This window comes from Urocitellus parryii, chromosome 9, assembly GCF_045843805.1.
Source record: "Urocitellus parryii isolate mUroPar1 chromosome 9, mUroPar1.hap1, whole genome shotgun sequence".
Classification (NCBI taxonomy): Eukaryota; Metazoa; Chordata; class Mammalia; order Rodentia; family Sciuridae; genus Urocitellus; species Urocitellus parryii.
In genome coordinates, this window is record NC_135539.1 from 20579380 (window position 1) to 20593723 (window position 14344).

Genomic DNA, 14344 nt, shown 5'->3' on the forward strand with positions numbered 1-14344 from the left:
GCAGCCACCCAGCCAGAATGCGCGCGCGCCCCGCCACGCGGACCCTGGGTGGGAGGAGGAGGGTAGCAAGGGTAGACTTGCAGGGGGAGGAGCCCAGCGCGCGGTCCGACGACTGGTGGTGGAGAAAGCTGAGGCGCATGCGTTTGCCCCGCCTTAGCTCTGTGCCTGAGCCTGTTGCTAGGGGAAGCTTTGAGGGGCGCGGGTGGAAGGAAAGAGGCCGTGATTTGCGCCTGCGTGCAGCGTAGAAGCTGGGAGGGGTAAGGGAAAGCTGCTGCTGGGAGCGGAAAAGGCGGGAAAGTGGACTGTCCAGAGGTTAGTAAGCATCCAGCCTGGACATGGGTCCCCAAGGGTGAGGAATCTTTGCATATGAATATTGGGTAAATTCTATTGGTCGAATTTCTTAAGGAAACTAAGGCACTGCAGGATTGCATGACTTACTCAAAGTCGCAGTGCGTTTATGTGATGGCATTTCCACTATCTGACCCTCCAAAAAACAGCTGTAATTATCAATTTTATTTCATGGAAGAAAGGCATAAAATGGCAGAGCTAGGATCAAAATCAGGTGTTTTCCAAAGCCAAGTCACAACCTGGAAAGAGTTGTGTATATGTTCTATGCGAACCTGTATCCCAAACTCAGGAGTCAACAGGGAAAAGTCCCTCCAAACCTCCCATGCCTGTTTACTCTAAAATTCCTACCTCAATTCCAATCCCCAATAAACACTTTAGGCCACACTGGGCAGGAAAAAAAAAAAAAAAAAAAAAGCCTTTTATTTTCTCCCAAATTCTAGCTCTTCACTTTTTGTAAAGTCTCTTCTGACTCAGAATCAAGGCCCAAGAAGTTGATTCACACCTGGAGAGAAAGGAAAATAAAACAGGACAGGTCAGAGACTCCTTAGGTGGGGTGAGTACAGACTGATGAAGGAGCAGACAGAGTGACAATCAGAGACAGACGGGTATAGACTCAATCCCACTGGGGCAGCCTCAGGACCCTAGCATCTGCCACAGGCCAGAAAGCTCTTCTTTCCCAGTTCAAGCCTGAGAAGGCTCCATCATTTCCTGTCCCAGATAGGTGTCTGGGGCAGTGAGGGTTGGCCCCAAGCACAATTTGCAAAATTGATCTTGAACTTCCAGTTCCTCTGGCTGGGCTGTTTCCACTCCTCCTACAGTCATTTCCTAAGGCACAGCAGCAGCTAGAGCTGAGAACAGTTTAAGAGCTGAATGCATTACATATGGCTCTCAAATTAAGAGACTGACCTGACAGGGTGAAGATTTCTTGCAGAAATATTTTTTTCCTTTGATGAGTTGACATGAGAACTAGTTAGCAGATATGTCCTCCACCCCCTGCTATCTTTGTAAATCTAATTCCCTCCAAATATCTTGTTAGTAGAATCAACCTTTTATAAATGCAAAGATGAATAAATGGAAGAGCGCATGTAAAATGTGTGTTCCTAGTAAATGGGCATCATTAATTAGATTCTTTTCAGATGTTCTAATCAAATTTACAAAACTTGTATTAAACTTGTATTAAAATTTTAGGACGGGAGCTGGGGCTGTAGCTCGGTGGTAGAGCACTTGCCTTGCATGTATGAGGCACTGGGTTCGATCCTCAGCACCACATATAAATAAATATTTTAAAAAAATGTTTAGGACAAGCCACGAACAGTAGAGCACACCTATAATCCCAGCAGGTTGGGAGGCTGAGGTAGGAGGATCTCTCAAAGCCAGCCTCAGCAAAAGCGAGGTGCTAAGTAGCTCAGTGAGATACTGTCTCTAAATAAAATACAAAATAGGGCTGGGGATGTGGCTTATTGGTTGAATGCCACTGAGCTCAATCCTCAGTAGTGCCCCCCACCAGAAAAAAGAATTTCAGGACAAAAGCAAGGCAAACATGCATATCCAGGAGGAATCATAAAAGATGAACCCTCTTAACTCACCATTCTTGCCAAAAATCATGGATATGAACTACAGCCATGGGTAAATCTTAAAATCAGAATGTCACTTGAAAGAAATCAGTCACCAAATAATATGTATGATTCCATCTTCAAAAATAAATAAAACCAAATCTCATGCATAGTTGGAATGCATACTTGGTGATCAGCTATAAAGCAAAATAGTACTTCCTTCTAGGGAGAAGAAGGTCATTACCAGGAAGGAAGGGACCAGAGGATAAGGGCTTCCAGGATACAGGTATTTTAAGAGTAACTACTTTATAATAATTTACCACACTGTACTTTTGAGGTTTTTGGACTTTTCTACAGGAATGTTAACTATTTTGTAATTTAAAAAAAAAGGGAAAAATAATAAAAAGGTTGCATACTTACGGTATAAATGATTCCCATTCCCTATGAGGATAGATGGAGCTTCCTGAGGACTCACACAGAGCAATATTTATGGATAGATTCCAAGGATCTGTTCTACCCCAGTTACAGTTGCCACCCCCAGCCCTCTCATATTCCCACAGGACTAGAGTAAAGAACCTCACCTGAGAACAAGGCAGGAACTAGGCCAGTGCCCTCAGAGCCGGGTTCTAGACCAGTGGGACTCCCGGCGCGGGTGGAAGCACACAGCAGTGACACAGCAGAGAAGGCCACAGAGGAGAAGCAGGAAGAAGCCCAAGACCAGCAGCCTGGAGCCACACAGAGCCAGCTCTTCCTAGGGGAGGGAGCAAAGTGGGAAGGAGAAATGATGGAGAGGGGACAATGGGAACTTGTCCCTTTGGAAGACATCTTGACCCCAGCCCAAGAGCTGTGGAGAGAAGCCCCCAAGAGGGGGAGGCCTCTCAGCACCCAGGGAGGGAGGGTTAGAGGGAAGACATTACTTTGATGCAAGTTAACATTTGTCTTGGATGGTTTACAAACTAATTTCTTGCCTAGCCACCAACCTTAACTCTCAAATTGACTCCTAGAGATAGGAAAATTCACAATTATCTACATTTGAAAGATTGCAAGCAGTGCCAGGTTCTGCTCCGCCCAGGGTCTCTTTAAGTGTGACAGCAGAGGGTACTGCAGCCATCTAAACTGTCTCCCTCCATCTCTCAGCCAGTTTCTTCTACCCAGCATTAGTGTGGGCTTCTCTCTCCTTCAGAGCCTTTACTGGCCTTTATGATGCTAGGTGTAGCATCCCAGCCTGGCTTTCACAGCCCCATCAGCCACTGTGGTCTCTCCTGCCTCTTCTAAGTCACCTAAGCCCCTCATTTTGGAGCCCCTCAGAAAACGGACCACTTTTTGATCCCTTGGAACACTGTGCTCCTGTACCTTCCCTCTCTGGAACTCTACTGTATTCTCTGTCCAAACCTTCATTCTTCTTCTTTTTTTTTTTTTGGTTCTGGGGATTGAACTCAGGGTTGCTTTACCACTGAACTACATCCCCAGCCCTTTTTATTTTTTTTATTTTGAGACAAGGGCTTGCTAAGTTGCTGAGGCTGGCCTCGAAGTTATGATCCTTTTGCCTCAGCCTCCTGAGTGGTTGTGATTACAGGCCCCCAGCCAAACTTTCATTCTTTTTTTTTTTTAAATATTTATTTTTTAGTTCTCGGCGGGCACAACATCTTTGTTTGTATGTGGTGCTGAGGATCGAACCCAGGCCGCACGCATGCCAGGTGAGCGTGCTACCGCTTGAGCCACATCCCCAGCCCCTAAACCTTCATTCTTTAAAGGTCCTGATGGAACACAACACATGGATTGCAATCCTGGCTCTGCTACTTAACTAGTTATGTGGCCTTAGGCAATTCACTCCCCCTCTTTAAACCTGTTTCCTCATCTGTAAAATGGGATAATGACACCTACCTCAAAAGGCTGTTTTAAGATCAAATGAGATAATGAACCTGAAAGCATTCTGTACATTATAAACTTTGTATATTATAAACAACTGTACACAATTGTCTTTCGTTAGTGCCACCTTCCCTGGGAACTTAGTAAATGTTGAAGTTAAATTGCTGTATACTTGGTATTTGAATAACACTCTGCTCACATTTCTATGATAGCAATTAGCCCCTTCTGCCTCTTATTACAGCTTCTGAATTCCTCTGAGATAGAGATCATGTTTTATCTTATTAAAGACAACAGTAAATAGTTGTCCTTTATCAAATCTCTATTATGTATGGGGCACTGTGCTGAGCACTTTGCTGTCATTCTCATTCAACCTTTGTTTGATAGAATGAAGATATAGTATATGGTTTTGTTTTTACAGATGGGAAGCTCAGACTCAGAGAGGTTCAGATACTTACCTAAGTCACACAGCCTCTAAGGCAGGGTTATAAAGCCTGTACTTTTTCTACTAGGTAAAATTGCCTTCTGGAACCTCGAAGACACAGCAACCCACCATTCTACAAAATCCTGAGGATGGACCTGAGGCACTTACTGAGGTGAGCAGCTTGGTGAGCACAAGGCCCTCGTGGCTCCAGACTCTGACACACTCCTCACCCATCTTAGGACTCAGGGTGGAATTTCCTGCTCCCTCTTCTGAGCAGGATATGGGTGGCTGGCTGGAGGGCAGGATTCCTGGAACAGTGCTAAAATATAGACAGGTTTCTGGAGTCCTCTCTGTGGTCACTCTCGCTGTGATGAGGATCAGCTCTCCTGCAGAAGATCCTGGGAGAGGCACAGGAGAGCAGATGGGGAAAAAGAAGCAGAGGGCAGGAGCTATCTTCAGACTTCTGTTTGTTCCTAAAGCTTCCTACAAGACCAGGAGTTTTGGCATTTATCTCTTTCAATAAAGTACTCTGAACACAATGCCATTTATATCTTTGAGAAATGAAAATGGCTGCCTATCAATATAAACACAAATTAGCTGAAATTAGTTTAAAATCAACTCAACCAACATACTACTACCTCACGAGATCGTAGTGAGACAGGCAGACCCACACTGCCCATGTCATTGTGTATAAATTAACCTGTCCTTTTTAAGAGAGCAACTCCCACTAGGTGCCAAAATTCATTAAAAGATTCACACCCGCTGGGCACAGTGGCTCATGCTTGTAATCCCAGTGACTCTGGAGACTGAGACAGGAGGATCGAAAGTCTGAGGCTGGCCTTAGCAAGATCCTGTCTCAAAATAAAAAAATTTTTTAAAAAGGACTGGGAATGTGTGAGGCCCTGGATTTGATACTCAGCACCACATAACAATAAATAAATAAAGATTTTTAAAAAAGTTTATACTCTATTTTATTTAATCTTTTTTTTTTTTTGCAGTTGTAGATGGACAGAATGCCTTTATTTTATTTGTTTATTCGTATGTGGTGCTGAGGATCGAACCCAGTGCCTCACACATGCTAGGCAAGCAATCTGCCACTCAGTCCCAGCCCCAGCCCCTACTCTATTTTAAATTAGTGGGGAAAGGATAGCCTTTTAAGTAAATGGTTTGGGGAAAATTTCCATGTTGAAAAGAACATAGATTTAGATTGTTATCTCGCACTATAAAATAAATGCAGATATATTAAATAATCATACAAAACTAAAATAAATTTTAAGTAATTATTAAAAGAAAATACAGACTATTTCCTAATTTTAAGGAAGACCTTCCAACAAAGGACAGAAAATCTAAAATCTTTAGTAAAGGACAAGAACAATATACCCATCTTCATAAGGGCTAAGGACTTCCATACAACAAAAGATAAATTAAAAACAAAAAAATCAAGTTAACAGATTGCCTGAAAACACCTATAATGCACTTAATTAACAGAAAAGTTTACAATCTAATAGAATAAAGATGTACAAATCAAGAAGAAAAAGACAAAAAAAGTGAGGGGAATGTAAAATGGTATAGCCACTGTGGAAAAATGTATGGTAGTTTTTCAAAAAATGAAATGGGAGGTCGGCTGGGGTTGTGGCTCAGTAGTATAGTGCTCACCTAGCATGCATGAGGCACTGGGTTTGATCCTTAGCACCACAAAAATGTAAAATAAAGGTATTGTATCCACCTAAAACTAAAAAATAAGTATTTTTTTTAAAAAATGAAACAGAAAATATGATACAAAAAAAAAAAAGAAAAATGAGCAAAGAATACAAACAGGTAAACCAATGACCTGAAAATGTCCAATAAACCCATTAGAAGAAACTCAACCTCACTAACAATTAGGAGAAAATAAATTAAAAGAATCATGTAATTCATTTGCCTATTAAATTAGTAAAAATTAAAAAGATGAATACAGGAATTTTTGAAGATGTGAGGAGGTAGGCACTGTCTAGATTATTATTTATCTGTGTCTATGGCAATTTAAGTGGGCTCAGAATATGTCCATCAAGTGCGGACCACTTTTACATTTGTTTTCTAGACTTCTGTATGTGCTCATCCCACAACAAAATGAGTTTTAAAAAAGCCAGCACGGGGCTGGGGTTGTAGCTCAGTGGTAGTGTATTTGCCTTGAATGTATGAGGCACTGGGTTTGATCCTCAGCACCACATAAAAATAAATAAATAAATAAGAATATTGTGTTCATCTAAAAAATCTTTTAAAAAAATTTTAAAAACCCAGCACATCTGGCTCAGGAGGCTGAGACAGGAGGATCGTAAGTTCAAAGCCAGCCTCAGCACAAGTGAGGTGCTAAGCAACTCAGTGAGACCCTGTCTCTAAATAAAATCCAAAATAGGGCTGGGGATGGGGCTCAGTGGTGTAGTGTCCCTGGGTTTAATCCCTATACCGCCCTCGCCCCCCAAAAAAGCCAGCACCGCATCCACCTGTAATCTCAGCAGCTTGCAGGGCTGAGGCAGGAGGAGCACAAATTCAAAGCCAGCCTCAGCAACTTAGTGAGGCCCAAGCAACTTAGAGAGATCCTTTCTCTAAATAAAATATATAAAAAAAGGCTGCCTCAGAGTTTAAATGCCATTGGGTTCAATCCCCACTACCAAAAAAAAAAAAAGCAAGGGAGACATATTCTTTGACTATGTAATTCTACTTATGGAAATGCTAAGGAAAGGATTAAAACAAAAATGCAAAGCATATCAAAATATTTATTGTGATTTTATCAAGAATTAGGAAATAATAGATGTTTACTAAGGAAAGCATTAACAAATGCGGGCCTGATCATTTAATGGATCAATTTATAGTCATTATCACAATGTTGAAGATCATGTAGTATTATGAAAAACCACTTACATGTAAGTGAAAAAAGACAAACACAAATCAGTATAGACACCATAATTACCACTGAAAAATATATGTATAAAATTTGGTAAAAAACTTTTCCCCTTTCTTTACATCACCCCGATGGAATCAGTCACCAAGTCTTACCAATCCCAGATTTCTAATGTCTCTCTCAACTCACACTCTGGCTTAGCTCAGCTTTTCTCATCACTGCTTTATTGCAGTCACTTCCTAACTGGTCTTCCTGTCAGCTAACAGAGTGTGATCTTTTTTTAAAAAAAAAAAAAAAAAAAACAATAAAGTTTTACTGCTTTCCTGGTCAAAATCTTTAAGTATGCCCAATGTGCTGGATAAAGCCCCATTACCTTGGGTTGCACACAAGATCCTCCACGGGATCTTGCCTCTGTCTTCAGACCCATCTCCTACTACTCATTCAACATTCCTTCTCCTGTATATACCAGCCAAACTGAACCTCTGGAAGTTCCTAAACATGTCATGCTGTCCTTATGTTTGCCATTTCCTCTGGCTGAACTGTATGTAACTAAGCAATCCTCAGGCTTTAGCCTAGGCACTGTATCTTTGGGAAAGTCCTTTTTTGCTATCCCTGTTCCATGGGCCCCTCAGTACTCCCACTGTACCTTATGTTCTGCCTCACATACTGAAAGGTATTTATTTCTATTCGAATCTTTATCCTTGCAAGACTGTAAGCAACTTTAGGGGAGGACCCATGTATTACAGATCTCTGAATTTCCCATGTCTGATATTAGTAAGTGCTCAATAATTGTTACATGGATGATACAATCACAGATGATTCCTCCTACCCCCGTAAAAATCTTTGTTTCTAACCATTATTAAAAGAATAGGGTATGGGGCTGGGATGTGGCTCAAGCGGTAGCGCGCTCGCCTGGCATGCGTGCGGCCCGGGTTCGATCCTCAGCACCACATACCAACAAAGATGTTGTGTCCGCCGAGAACTAAAAAATAAATGTTAAAATTCTAAAAAAAAAAAAAAAAAAAAAAAAAGGGTAGGGCTGGGTTTGTAGCTCAGTGGTAGAGCATTTGCCTAGTATGTGTAAGGCCCTAGTTTCAATCTGCAGCACCACATAAAAATAAGTAAATAAAATAAAGGTATAAAAAAAAAAAGAATAGGGCTTCCTTGCAGAAACAGAAATTAACAAGCTATTCCTAAAATTCATGCGAAAACTCAGGGGATCTGGAATAGCTAAGACAATCTTGAAAAAGAAGAACTGAGTTGAAGGACTCACGTCTCCTGACTTCAAAATTTCCTATGAAGCTACAGAAATCAAAACAGTGTGGCACTAGCATAAGGACAGACATATAGATCAGTGGAATACAACAGAATCTCAAAATAAACAATGTATCCATGGTCAATTGGTCAATTTATTTTCTTTTAGTTTTCTTTTTCTTGGTTCTGGGGATTGGACCCAGGGGCACTTTACCAATAAGCTAGTTAGTTCCCAAGTCCTTTTATTTTATTTTATTTTATTTTGAGACAGGGTCTTGCCAAATTGCTGAGGCTGGCCTTGAACTCGGAATCCTCCTGCGTCAGCTTCCCAAATTGCTGGGATTACAGGCCTGCACCACCACAGTGGGCCAACTGATTTTTCAATATGGTGCCAAGACCATTCAGTGGGGCAAAAAAACAATCTTTCCAAAAAATGATGTTATACAATTAAAGATAGACACATGCAAAAACAATGAAGTTGAGCCTCATACATAAAATGAACTAAAGATGGATCATAGTCCTAAACACAAAAATTAAAACTATAGAAGAAAATACAGGGAGCTAGGTGCAGTGGCACTGAAAACACAAAGAACTCTCATACCTCAATAATTAAGACAAATCGCCCAATTTAAAATACAGTTAAAGACTCTGAATATATATTTCTTCAAATGATACATATAAATGGCCAAAAGCATATGAAATATCATTATCAATCTTGTTAACCATCAAGAAAATGCAAATCAGAATCACACTGGTTAGGACAACTATAATAAGAAAGACAGATAATAACTAAGTATTGGTGAGGTTGTAGAGAAAATGGAAATCTCATACTGGTGGAAATATAAAATGCTATAGCTGTGTGGAAAACAGTTGGGAAGTTCCTCAAAAGATTAACCATATGTTCATATGTTCTTATGTTCTACTTGTAAGTATACACACACACACACACACACACACACACACACACGCAGGTAAATACTAGGGATTGAAGCTAAGGGTGCTTTACTACTAAGCTACATCCCCAATTCTTTGTGAGACAGAGTCTCAATAAGTTGCTGAGGCTGGCTTTAAACCTGCAGTCCTACTGCTTTAGTCTCCCAAGTCTCTGGGATTAGAGGCATGCACCACCATGCCCAACTCATGTTTATTTCAAGAGAAATGAGAACATGTCCACACAAAACCTACAGTGTTCATAGCAACATCATTTATATTAACCCAACCAACAAACAACCCAAATGTGAAATGATGAACACATAAATGAAAATGTGGTATAAAAATGTTGTTCAGCATAAAAAGAAATGAAATACTGATACGTGCTATAAAATGGCTGAACTTTAAAAACTTTATTCTAAGTGAAAGAAGCCAGTCACAAAAGACCATATCATATTAAGTGTCAGAATAGGCAAATCTACAGAGACAGAAAGTAGATTAGTGGTTGCTCAGGGCCGGGTGATTGGGGTGGGGGGAGAGAAGGAGAATGACTGTTAATGGGTGAACAGTCTCTGGTTGATGAAAATGTTCTAAAATGAATTGTGATAATCACACACTAGTGTGAATATATTCAAAGTCATTTAAATGTATATTTTAAGTAGGTAAATTATATGGTATGTGAATCAAATCTCAATAATGCAGTTAAGGGCTGAGGCTGTGGCTCAGGGGTAGAGCACTCGCCTCGCACGTGCGAGACCCTGGGTTCAATCCTCAGCACCACATAAAAAGAAATAAGTGAAATAAAGGTATTGTATCCAACTACAACTAAAAAATAAATAAATAAAGCAGTTAGATGTTTTTTTAAAAGTAGAAAGAATTACCAGGCATGGTGGCACACACCTATAATTCCAGCGACTTGGGGGAGCTGACGCAGAAGAATCCCAAGTTTGAAGCCAGCCTGGTTTCACTTAGTGAGACCCTGTCTCAAAATTTGAAATAAAAAGGGCTGAGGATACAGCTCAATGGTAGAGCACCCTGGTGTTCAATCCCCAGTACACACACAAAAAAAGGCAGAATAGGAAAAACTGCCCCAAGTCTGTAAGTATCTGATACATTCCTTATTCTTCTTGTTCTTTTTTTTTCTCACTTCCCTCAACAACCTACCACTTCACCCCATCTCAGTCTATCACTAGCATTTCCAGCCTCAGCAGCCAATTACAAAACAGCAAAAGGCCACCATGTAACCTTTTGTGAGTTTTGTTAGAGAAGCTGGAAATGGTCAGGTGTGCACGCCTATATCCCAGCTACCTGGGAGGCTGAGGTAAAGGATCACAAGTTTGAGGCCAGCCTCAGCAGTTTAGCAAGGCCTTGTCTCAAAATAGAAAAATGAAATGGGCTGGGGATGTAGCTCAGTGGTAAAGCATCCCCGGGCTCAATTCCTGGTGAGAGAGAGAGAGAGAGAGAGAGAGAGAGAGAACTGGAAATGTGGATTCTTTTGTGAAACCTCCTAATTTTTAAATTATGGAAATTAACATAATTAACACACACACACACACACACACTTACACACCTACCAGCCTCTAATCTGCAAATTCTATTCAGCCCGTTCCCTACCCCCCACATTTATTCAATGAGATCCCAAGGACCCATTAATGAGCCTATTCTATTTTTCTCCAAAGCTCCAAACACATGACAAAGAGGAAGAGGACTCCCTAGGCTCATGGAGATCAGGGAAGGAAAGGCCTGCAGAAGCTGCAGCACTATGGGTCTATTTTCAATGACACAGGTAAAAAAAAAAAAAAAAAAATGTGCTATTCATCATCACTAAAACCCTCCAGTGGTCCTCAGGAAGGGAGCTCCCTCAGGAAGGAGGCTCCCTGCTGGGAATGGGAATGTGGACAAGCAACTTCACCAATATCTTTGGGGATGGCTGCAAAAGACATACAAGCTGGAGTGGAGAAAACCCTAGCTTTTGAGCAATTTGTTTCCAACCCCCATCTCCACCAACTCTCATGGACTTTATCCCTGCCAGCTCCCTCCACCCACCATCACCTCTCCCCAGTCTCCTCCAGGGCTGTTCCTCTCCATTCTGATAGGCACAAAACAGATCTTATTCTTTGTTCACATACGTGTACACTTGAACATACACAGACACATGTGACTCATAGGAGAATCTTAGAATGAGAGTATTGAAATCTGAAAATTTTACCCTTCTTTCCTCTGTGTCTCTCTCTTTTTTTGGTACTAGGGATTGAACCCAGGGGTGCTTAAACCACTAAACCACATCCCCAACCTTTTAGTTTTTATTTTGAGACAGAGTCTTGCTAAGTTGTTTAGGGCCTCATTAAGTTGATGAGACTGGCCTTGAACTTGCAATCCTCCTGCCTCAGCCTCCTGAGTTGCTGGGATTATAGGCATGTGCCACCATACCCGGCTTTATCTCCCCATTTTTTAGATAAGAAAACTGAGATCAGATGTCACCCAGAAATTAATGGCGCCTACTAGACCATCCATTTCATCATTTTCCCCGAAGATTATAAGCTGTTTGGTAAATAATGCTGTCTAACATTGTTCTGTACACAGAGCTATGCTAAGCATACAATAGGCACTTAAGATACTAGTTTAGGGCTGGGGTTGTGGCTCAACGGCAGAGCGCTTGCCTAGCATGTATGAGGCCCTGGGTTCAATCCTCAGCACCACATGAAAATAAATAAATAAAATAAAGGTACTGTGTCCAACTACAGCTAAAAAATAAATATTTTTTAAAAAAAGATACTAGTTTAATTGAACAGAACATAGTCTCTGATATCCCTGAGGGAAAATGGTGCCTCTAAGAAGAGATGATTATGAGAAAAAACATTTGAGTCAAACCTAGCCCATATTATCACAATTCCAAGGATGGAATCAAAGAACTGCAGAACTGGAAATAGAAAGACAAAACAGAGAAACCACACTGTAAATCAGATGTGGTGGTGCACGCCTGTAATCCCAGCAGCTTGGGAGGCTGAGGCAGGAGGATTGAAAGTTCAAGACCAGCCTCAGCATCTTAGCAAGGCCCTAAGCAACTCAGTGAGACTCTGTCTCTAAATAAAATTCAAAAAAGGTCTGGGGATATGGCTCAGTAGTTAAGGCCCCTTGGTCCAATCCCCTGTACCAAAAAAGAGAGAGAACTTACACTGTAGACAGCATGTTCACTATAAGTATTGAGTTCTTTTTTTTTTTTAACTTTTTGTTTTTAGTTGTAGATGGACACAATACCTTTATTTTATTTGTTTATTTACTTATTTATTTTTTATGTGATGCCAGAGATTGAACCTAGTGCCTCACACATGCTAGGCAAGCACTCTACCACTGAGCCACAACCCTGGCCCCAGTATCGAGTTCTTATTTTAGGAGGAGTGACTACAGTACAGAGAAGTTCCCAAGATCACCAGGTTGGTGAGGTCAGAGGCAGGGCCTGGCCCTTAGTGTTCCAATGCTGGGCCCCCAATCCTTCCCAATCTCACCTTTCAATCCTATCTGACTACCCGGAATCTTTGTTTGGAATGTCTGGGTCTTGTTCCTGTCTGGACCATCTCCGAAGTTCAAGGTGGTCAGTAAGCCCACGACGTGAGACCCTGGCCACTTCCCTGTGACTGTCCCATTCATGGGGCACAGGGTCATCTGTCCAAAAGATCTCAAAAAGGACACCCAGTCCTGTGTTCAAAAGGAGGATGGGAGAGAGGTGAGATGAGATCAGCAGCAGGAGCAGGTCTACAGGGGGAAGGGTGAGCCGGAGGATACTCACCTGAGGGATGTCAGGGCTGCGCAGGCCAGTCTTATGGGTAAGGAGGTAGCCACCAAGGCCCAGGCCCGAGAAGCCAAGAAGCAGCAGGATCAAAGTGGCACAAACCAGAGGTGGGTGGTGGACCAGAAAGAGATGCAAGTTGTGCCCTGCCTGGCAGCTGCCCATGGGGAGCAGAGGGGTATGGACCTCTGCGGAGAGCCTGCGGAGGACAATGGGGGAGAACTGGACAAGAGCCCACTGGTCAGGAGGCACTCACCCATTTTATACAAAGGGAAGCTAAAGCTCAGACAAGACAAGGCACTCGCCCTAAACCACACAGCCAATAAATGACAGGACCCAGACAAGAATCCAAGGGTCTTGACTCCAAAAATTCATCTCTCTGTATCACTTGATAAATATCTGCTGAATTTCACTTCTGAAACAATCAAGGCAGAAGTAGAGCAGAGCATTCTATGCTGGAAAAAGGAGAATGAAAGGAAGAATTCTCAGCCAGAGAAAGGGGAAGCCACTGTTCTGGGATAGTGTTTGGTGAAAGAACAGCTCCAGCCAGAGTATTTCACTAGAAGGTCCCACCTTTGGAGCTACTTGGTACGGCAGCTCTGCTCATTAGCTATGTAAAACCAAGTCAGTTAACCTCTGTGAACTTAATCGGAGTTTTAAGAACACCAAATCATAGGATAAAATGTCGCAGACAGGTTATCTGCTTTTACTTGGCCACGCAGGTACTCAACAGATGTCTGTTTCCTTTCTCTGCCATTCTGATCTTCAAAAACCAGGTGAGGCAAGGCTAGAATATTTTGAAAGAAACTGAAGCTCTAGGACTTTAACATAGAAGTGGTAAGGCCAGCGTCTGCAACTGGTCTCCTTTCTCCTGCTTCCAAATAAAGTACTCTGTTCCGCACAAGAAGCACAAGAAGCGACAGCCCGAAGGGAAAGAACATCTGGAAGTCGAGGAGTTAAATGTATGGGGTGGAGGAAGAAGGAGGGAGCCACGGAAATGCAGGTGTCACCAATGCTCAACTCCTGCCCAGCCACCCGTCCAGGCATTTCTGGAAAGGGAAAAACAGGAGGGGGTAGGGCAGAGCCTTGGGGTCAGCGGCTGGTGGGGCACCTGGGCCTCCCCTCCTCCCCAAAGCCCCCTTAGGAAGAATCTCGACACCCGCATCCCTTCCGGATCTGGCGGTGTCGAGTCGGCCCGCCGCTAGCTCTCACCGCTCGGAGCCGGGCGGAGGCCAGGGCCCCCAGCGACGTCACGCGTGGAGCCGCGAAGGGGCGGGGTCGGCTCCGCGCTTCCCTCTCCC

General features: G+C 42.5%; 1 protein-coding gene across 2 annotated transcripts; it reads right to left on the reverse strand.

Annotated features, from left to right (window-relative positions):
- Window positions 1-531: 531 nt before the first annotated feature.
- On the reverse strand, window positions 532-14344 carry Tmem219 (transmembrane protein 219). 2 transcript variants are annotated; one of them, XM_026380945.2, is made up of 6 exons: window positions 14256-14344; window positions 13044-13242; window positions 12763-12952; window positions 4360-4589; window positions 2483-2652; window positions 532-850 (listed from the first exon to the last, which is right to left on the reverse strand). In XM_026380945.2, the coding sequence occupies exons 2-5, from the start codon at window positions 13206-13208 to the stop codon at window positions 2515-2517; spliced, it is 723 nt and encodes a 240-aa protein (XP_026236730.1). In that variant the 5' UTR covers window positions 13209-13242; window positions 14256-14344; the 3' UTR covers window positions 532-850; window positions 2483-2514. The 2 variants fall into 2 exon arrangements, with proteins under 2 accessions (XP_026236730.1, XP_026236731.1); XM_026380946.2 differs by lacking the exon at window positions 14256-14344 and adding an exon at window positions 13617-14235.

Excerpts from the sequence above, each read along its gene's own strand:
- Tmem219 (XM_026380945.2), bottom strand. The coding sequence starts at position 13,208 with ATGGGCAGCTGCCAGGCAGGGCACAACTTGCATCTCTTTCTGGTCCAC. Across the intron at positions 12,953-13,043 it reads GCAGCCCTGACATCCCTCAG|GACTGGGTGTCCTTTTTGAG; the intron begins GTGAGTATCCTC and ends TTTTGAACACAG. Across the intron at positions 2,653-4,359 it reads TCACCAAGCTGCTCACCTCA|GAAGAGCTGGCTCTGTGTGG; the intron begins GTAAGTGCCTCA and ends TCCCTCCCCTAG.